The sequence below is a fragment of the Marmota marmota genome, unplaced genomic scaffold (assembly GCF_001458135.2).
Source record: "Marmota marmota marmota unplaced genomic scaffold, marMar, whole genome shotgun sequence".
Classification (NCBI taxonomy): domain Eukaryota; kingdom Metazoa; phylum Chordata; class Mammalia; order Rodentia; family Sciuridae; genus Marmota; species Marmota marmota.
Genome location: NW_025999900.1, coordinates 8,563,621 through 8,571,725, shown reverse-complemented (window position 1 = coordinate 8,571,725; position 8,105 = coordinate 8,563,621). Strand labels below are relative to the sequence as shown.

Below are 8,105 nucleotides of genomic sequence, written 5' to 3'. Positions count from 1 at the left end.
TCACTGGGATTACAGATGTGCACCACCTTACCCAGCTAAAGTGATCTCTCACAAGAGGCAAATATATAATACATTACTAGTACCATAGTGGTACTATGAGTGGTTTTAATATTTTTCCTAGATTATCTGAAATGAATATGTGTTACTTTTGTGTATTTATTTTTCGGTTGTCTAAGACCTATGAGACTGTGCTTTTGTTGTCTGGGGTCTCCACTTTTTCAGGTTCTGCAATAGGGCAGGAGATTCCTCTTTTCTCCACCCAAGCTCTTCACACCTGAGTCAACCACTTCAGACAGCCCTTTGCCCTCGCTGATCTGCAGGTTTTATTACTTTTGCCCCGCCTTATCTGTCATCAAGAAAAAAGGCGAAAGACTGACCCTGCGTTGACACTCTCTCTTCCCCAGGCTCTCGGCTCCTTTCTGTATGGGGCCAGCATTCCTTACCTGAAGGGACACCTGTCTGTACTTGTTTCCAGGGACAGAGGAGACACATCCATCATGAAGAGTTTTTCCCTTTTAATTTTTTTTTTTTCTTGTGGAGGAAGTTTTCTTATCATTTTATGCATGTCTTAAAGCCTCCTCCCCAACACCACCATTCTTTAAGAGTTAATTTTCTTGGTGAAAAGTGTGCCATTTCCCTGTCCTGAAATTAGTTTTTCCTCTCCCTGAAGCTCACTGGTTGGAGAGACTCTGAAAGGCAGAAGGGAGGTGGTAACACCCAGGAGGCCCTTGAGAGAGGCAGGCAGTGCCTGATGAGGGAGGAATGGTAGCCCGGCAGACCTACCTGGGTTTTCAAGGTTGCAGCTTGAAAAAGCCATTTTGCCTCTCCACTCCCGAGTTTCAGTATATTTGACAAGGGGATACAGGCAATGAAGGCACCTGCCTCTGGAGTCACTGTGTGGCCGTCATGAGCTTACACACACAAAGTGCACAGAAGCTTGCCTGGTAGACAGGAAGTTCTTAAGAAGTATCAGCTATTGTCACCATTAGTTTTATTTTTATTTTTTGAAAGCAGGAATTGAACCTAGGGGCGCTTAATCACTGAGTTGCATCCCCAGTCCTTTTTTATATTTTATTTAGAGACAGGGTCTCACTAAGTTCCTGAGGCTGGCTTTGAATTTGAGAAGCCCCTGCCTCAGCCTTCAGAGTTGCTGGGATTATAGGTGTGCACCACTGTACCCAGCCAATTGCCATTAATTAAAAAAAATCTGTTCATTTATTTTTTAATAGTTTTTTAAAAATATTTATTTTTTAGGTGTAGATGGACACAACACAATGCCTTTTTTAATATGGTGCTGAGGATCGAACCTGGGTCCTGCTGGTGCTAGGCAAGTGCTCTACCGCTGAGCCACAATCCCAGGCCCCCCCCCCCCAGCGAACAATTTTTTTAAAAATTGTAGATAGACACAATATCTTTATATATTTATTTTTATGTGGTACTGAGGATCGAACCCAGGGCCTTACATGTGCTATGCAAACATTCTACCACTGAGCCCCAGCCCCATCACCATTAAGTTTTAAGTTGATGAAGTGCTTAGTGAACAGCAGACCTCTCCTCTCCACTCTCCGCAGTGATGTTGTGCTGTTTTTCTTCCACATCCAGTTTGGTCAACAAATTTGTTAATTCTAGGGGCTGGGGTTGTGGCTCAGTGGTAGAGCGCTCGCCTAGCACATGCAAGGCCCTGAGTTCAATCCTTAGCCCCACATAAAAATAAACAAAATAAAGGTATAAAAAATTGTTGATTCTATCTATCTTCTTAATAAATATCTCTTCGATTACCATCTTCTCTCCATGCTTATTCCCCCCAAATCCATTCTTCACCACCAGAGGAGAGCACTTCCCTCTGGTGAAAAGTGTGCCATTTCCCTGTGCTGAAATTAGTTTTTCATCTCCCTGAAGCTCACTGGTTGGAAGAGACTCTGAAAGGCAAGGCTCCCCAAACTGCAGATCTTGCTAAGCTACTTTGTCACTGAAAACTGCTAAGATGCTGCCTCCTATTGCTCTTAGTGCAAACTCCCTCCCTGCCCAGTTGGTAAGGGCCCTCATCCTAGTCCCTGCCTCCCTCCTCAGCTTGTGTGTGTGTGTGTGTGTGTGTGTGTGTGTGTGTGTGTGAGAGAGAGAGAGAGAGAGAGAGAGAGAGAGAGAGAGAGAGAATGTGTGTGTATGTGTGTAGGTATGGGGGAAGGTACCAGGGATTGAACCCAGGGACACTCCCGTTGACCTTCATCCCCAGCCCTTTTTAATTTTTTAAAATTTTGAACCAGGTTCTCGCTAAGTTCCCTAGACCAGCAGCAAATTTGTGATCCTCCTGACTCAGCATATTGAGTTGCTGAGATCACAGATATTCACTACTGTGCTCAGTTCCCACAGCCCTTTCTGAGCCATTGTCTCCCCAGCCTTGCAGTGCAGCTACACAGGGATCCTTCTGGTTTCTTGAACAGAATGTGCTGTCTACTCCATTTGCACCTGTGCACAGGTAGTGTCCTGCTGTTTAACCTCACTTACTGGCCCTTTGCATGTCAGCCTAAATGCCATCCCATCCCAGAGGAGTTCTCTGGCTGCCCATCACGCCCTGGGCATTCCTGATCACATCACTCACTGTGCTTCTGTGGCAGTCTGTCCTCCCAGCACATCTGGCAGTCCACATAGGCCCAAAACATAATGTCTAGTCTTCTGCTGAATTCCAGCTTGAACACAGAGGTTGGCATCCTGAGAGCGTTTGAACAAGGAATGAGGCCATGACGCTGGTGGTGCTGCACACCACCTCCCCATTGCATCGGTCTTGCCAGGTACACTGCCCCAGAGTCAGTGCTTCAGCCCTTTGTGAGCTCTTACTTATATCTGTTCTTTTCACTCTAGGGTTTCTGCAAAAATTCTCTGGAAGGATCACATCTCCCACAACTGCCTCCATAAGAATTTTTTATTATTATTTAGAAATGCAGTTATATACATAGAACAATTAAAATTAAATTAAACTTTTTGTACAAATATTAAAATACTATCTTCACACCCACTGCAATGTACAGGATACCAAAAAAATATATATATAAAATAAAATAAAGCAAACCCAAACTGATTGAGTGACATCCTGCACAGAGTCGATTATGCATGTGTTGTTTTAAACCATTACAAGAGTACCATTCTGCAAAGGATCCCAGAGTGGCGCAACAATCTTAAGAAGCCAGGGCAGGTGTGGGCACTGCCATACAACCCAAAACCATCTCGCCTCCCTGCTTGGCAATCCAAGTGCTTTGCCCTGCAGCCCCTCTGGCTAACTCTGCTGCTTGGCAGAGGGCTCAACACTGGGGTTTTTGTTCAAAATTCTACTAGGGTTCCAAATGGAAGTTAAAGAGTCACTCTCTAGCAAAGCGGGGCCTGCCACCTTTTCCTCTAGCAAACCAGCTACCATACCACTCAGTCCAAACATCTGTTGAGAAAAACATTCTGCAAGCCCTGCAGGAGGCCTAGCAGGCCCCACAGGCTCACAAGAAGGTCTTAGCCTTGCTGTCCTTGGCATGTGAACCTGGAATTCAGCTGTGAAGCCTGTATGTCACTTCCCTTCCAGCCCCTTTTTGCTCTTTGAGAAGGGGGGAGAAAAAAAAAAATCTAGAAATGTTTGCAGCATATTCCATTCTCTATGAAAGGTTGTTCCCCAGAAATGGAAGCAACATTGTTATGTAGGAAGCAAGTGGTTTGAGCACTCGGTGGGTATTGGGAGGAAAAGGGCAAGTGCCATCTATCCCCATGCCACCACTCATGAAGCAGGAATCATATACCTTTGTCTTTCTTGCCATCTGGTTTCTCCACAGAACTTTAAAGCTGGGGCTGGGAGGAGGAGGGCAAGTTGAATGGGGAAGACAATCTTCGTTTAAATTCTGTTTGCATACGGAGTGCTTGTAGAATGTACATTGAAATGCGTTATAAAACCAAACTCACAGAGTGGCCAGGACTCGGCCCATTTCACAGTTCACATCCAGTGAAACAGGAACACAGCACACGAAATACAGAAATGGCAAAAGACAGAGCCTACCTGCTAAACTAAGGCATGGAAGGGACGGAAATTTTAAATGATTTTCACCATGTTCTGGCTCTTGAAAGTTGCTAAAATGTGACTGCAAGTCACCAGGATATAAAACCTGCACTGAGTCAGTCAAGTGTGCAAACAAAACAAAACAAAAATAAGTCCTTTGGTGCTGACCATTTCTCCTGCACAAGTCTGCAGGACTCCCCTAGAGATGAGCTCGGGAAAGCAGGGCTGTGGCTGTTTCTTTCTTCCCATCTGCTCCAGGCTCTCGGCAGCCTCTTTCCTAACAGCCTGCCACGTGACACTGGCCCTGTTTCTAGCCAGGCCCCACCTCAAGGCAGCTGTGGAGTCCCCAACCCCCTTAACAAGGGACAAAGCCCAGAAGCCCCAGGAACAAGTAGCACATGGCTGATGGTTAAGATTTGCTTTGGGGGAAAGAGAAATCTAACTGTAGGAAGAAACTGATCCAGACATCAGCAGCAAGACAGGCTGAGCCGCAATGCCTGCACAAGCCCAGGAGCCTCAGGAGAGAGACTCCTCAGACCTGAGGAGGGGGTGGGCCCACTTGTTCAGGCTTCTTAGTTTCCTACCAGGCAGACAAGCCTGGGCTTGTGATCCCCAGAGCGGTGTCAAAGCATGGCCAGAGGGAAGGCGGCATTAGGAGAAGGAAGGCTGTTCATTTTACTAAGGGCCACACCAGTCACCTAGGTGGCTGAATAAACCCCAAACAAAAAGTGCAATCTCTCAAGGGGCAAAAACCCAGAGTAACCAGGTAGAAAAGGGTAGGATCTTCTATTTAAAAAATATTCTAGAATAGAATCCAGGTTTTGGAAGAGTGGAAAATAAAAGCTAAAGGCTCCACAGTGAGACTTCAGCCCCCTCCTACTCACTTCCCCCTGCTCTGTCCTGGAAGAAGACAAGGACGGCACTGTGGACGCAAGGGAGCCGGGGTCTGTAATGCAGCTGAGGGCCTCAGGACCCCTGGGAAAGGGGGGCATGCCAGCAACTCCTGGGGGGTGTGTCTCATCTCCCTCAGGCTTCAGCCTTCTAGTTCTAGCACCTTCTCCACCTCATTCCCAGCTGACTACACTTGCCTGGACTCTAGGCAGCAGCTGGTGCTCCTGGGTAGGGGACATGTGGGAGTGGCCAGCAGGCACTGCCCTAACCCTGAGAGGAAGGAAGACGAGGGGTGGCAGGAGGCCGGGAGTGACCACAACCAGGGAGTAAAGTGCGTTGTGAAAGTGGAGGCAGAGGGGTGGTGGGCTGGGAGGCAGCTGTGCCTCTGTTCAAGGACACCCACACCTGGAGCTAACCCTGTTAAGTCAGGTACTGAAAATGCACTGGACCTTTTAATATTTTCACTACCCCAGAGGTCAGGGGAGGAGCAGAGGTACAGCACAGGGTCAGCTTGAAAGTTTCCCAGCCCCAGTGCTTCAGAGGGGGAAAAAAAAAAAAAAAAAAAAGCAAAAGCAAACATTCCTTAATGCCACATCTATCTTCTGAAGATGGTAGCAGCCAGTTGGAGCTCATCCGCCCAGCCTTGTTAGCATTCAATATGGGGGGAAGGGGGACCCTGGAAGCAGTGGCTGGAACACTCCCCCACCGCCCCATTTTCAAGGGCCTACACCCAGGCTTCAGTCTAAAGGGGCCCTGGGAGCCAAGCAACTGGGCACTTGCTGGCCTACCTTAGCCAGTTAGGCCAGGGGATGCTGCGAACCATTTCTCAGCCCTTCCCTAGGGTATAGAGAAGACAAGGTGTGGCTTGTCAGACAGGATTTGTGTAGGGGTGCAGGAAAGGGCAGAAGTAGGAAAAGCAGTGGTGCAGCAGGAACAGGCCACTTCCTGGGCACAGTTACTAAGGCACGTGACCGTGGTGAGGAGGATCCTCAGGATTGGGCTGGAGCTGCCTGCAGCCACTGGGGAATTGGTCTGTGCCTCCTGGCCTCCCCTCCATCACCACAAACTCATAAAGGGGCAACTTGCCCAGACTGCCAGTGACCAGATGAGCATTTGATGGCATCTCAGCAACTCTCCTGCCCTAGACATGATGTGCCTCAGGCCCCTGTGGGCATCCAGGAAGCCAGAGCTGCCTGAGATAAAGCCCAGGAGGCAGCATGCAACTTCCCCTTATCCAGGGAGGCAGAAAAGCAGTGGCCCAAGCAGTTGATCTGGAAGCAGGAAGTGAGAACTTGCATATTAGGAAGATCATTATCAGTCACCTTCCTTCTCTCCCTCAAGATCTTCTGGATGTTTCTGGAAACTCTCAACTTGACAGAGTGAGGAGGCTGCACCTGAGCTGGACAACTGGGTGCCGGGACAGCTTTGGCAGAATTTTCCAAATCCTCCATTTTCAGTCAAGGAAATGTGCCACCAGTGTCAGCTCAAGGCAAGCCCAGGGACCCACACTCCTGCCCCAGCGAGAGCCACTCCTGCCTTGAGAGCTCACTCTTGGATCTGCTCCTGCAAGGGGCACCAATGCCAGCCCCAGGCCCAGGCCCTGTGTGCAAGGGCAGCAGCCATTAAGGCCTGTAGACAGCAACATGCCTGCATGATAGGAAACTGAAGGGGTGAGGGAAGGCACAAGTAAACACGGTGGCACTCAGGCCCACAAGGACTGTGGGGGCTGCCACCAGAGAGCTGGCTGGAAGGGACCCAAAAGCTTAGGAAAAGGGAGAGTTCGATCCAGCACATTCAAATATGTCCCCGACAGATGGGAAGGCTGAGCTGGGCAAAAAGCCAGCTCCTCCAGCTGTCCAGGCAGATGGCGAGAATCTTCCTTGAGTTTCCAGTGAGGTGGCCTACAGGCCTTCAGAGACACACAGATACACAGGTGGCAGCTCAGGTGTCCAGGTGGGGTGGCTGGAGAGTACAGGGTGCTCAGACCCAGTGGGAGAGGGAAGAAGGGCAGAGAGGACCCTTGCAGAAAAGGAGAAAGGCTGCTGGTAGCCCTCATGCTTCTTTTAACAGTGGGATATCTGCAGGAAGACAAGGAGGGGAAGGACAGTGGTTATCCCAAGGGGGTTTCTCCACAGCACTCGTGACCCCATCTCCATGCTCCCATATAGCCCCTGGTTTAAAGACATGTCCTACTCAGACACTTTAAGGTAGTCAAAAATCCCCAGCTTCTTTTATAAGCCCTTCTGGCTCATCCCTCCTACTGTCTAATAAACTGAACATTCAGCCTGGTATTCAAATCCCTTCTGGGTCCAACAATTTGAACCTACTCTCTGCCTTTGCTCTGCTGCTCTAGTCATTTCCACTTCTCTCCTAAACCTCCCTCCACAAAGTTTTGCTTAATTCTCATCTCCTCCTAAAGCCACCTGCCAACTGTGTGACCTTGGACAGTCACCCCTCTCTGGGTTTTGGTCTTCTCATATTATCAGTGGGAGGCAGTGTCAGGCCAGTGCCTGAGGTTCCGGACATCCTCTGACACCATCAGTCCTAGACAGCTCAGGCCTGGCCTGCCACAAACTCACTAACCTTCATGTTGTGTTTACTGATCCCCTCATTTCGATGAGAATCCTAAAATTCCTAGTTCCATTATTTTCCTAGTACAGGTCCCCACCATATTTTCCAACTGACTAACACTCCATTAACAGAGTGTGTTTTGTATTTCTTTGTGTTGCTTCAGAAATCTCATCCAGTACCAAGAGTAAGATGGGCTCTCAAAAATGCTTCTTCAATACTAAACAAAGAAAGGCTGCAAGGAAGGGCAGAGAGCAGGGCACCTCTTTGGCTCCTTAGAGTAAGGGATGCAATTTGCTCTTAGACACATCCCCTAAGACATGTGGTTGACTGTCCAGGGAGTCAATGTCCCCCTATCCAAACCTGGGTCAACTATTTGAGTCCCTTGCCATCTCTCTAGCCAACCAAGAAAAAAGAATGCAAGCTATTGATAGTTGGGAAACTGCAAACATGATATCAAAAACTTTTAACTTTTAGACACTCTACCCAGGATACCGAGGAGGTATGAAGTTTCCTCTCAGGCTCTCTGAGGAAGGCTTTATGAGTACAGAGGGTATTGCCATTGAAAGGGAAACTTCTAGGCTTAGTCTGCATCCTGAACTATATTGGGATTTCC

The 8,105-nt window shown here is 48.4% G+C and overlaps 1 protein-coding gene across 4 annotated transcripts in view; it reads right to left on the bottom strand.

Moving 5' to 3' along the window:
* Nucleotides 1-2,906: 2,906 nt before the first annotated feature.
* The window catches only part of Susd6 (sushi domain containing 6), a 107,314-nt gene continuing 102,115 nt past the window's right edge, over nucleotides 2,907-8,105 (bottom strand). For all 4 annotated transcript variants that reach the window (XM_048798577.1, XM_015490574.2, XM_048798575.1 and 1 more), the window contains exon 6: nucleotides 2,907-6,999. In XM_048798577.1, coding sequence (XP_048654534.1) covers nucleotides 6,974-6,999 — 26 coding nt within the window. In that variant the 3' untranslated portion in view covers nucleotides 2,907-6,973. The remainder of the gene's footprint in view (nucleotides 7,000-8,105) is intronic.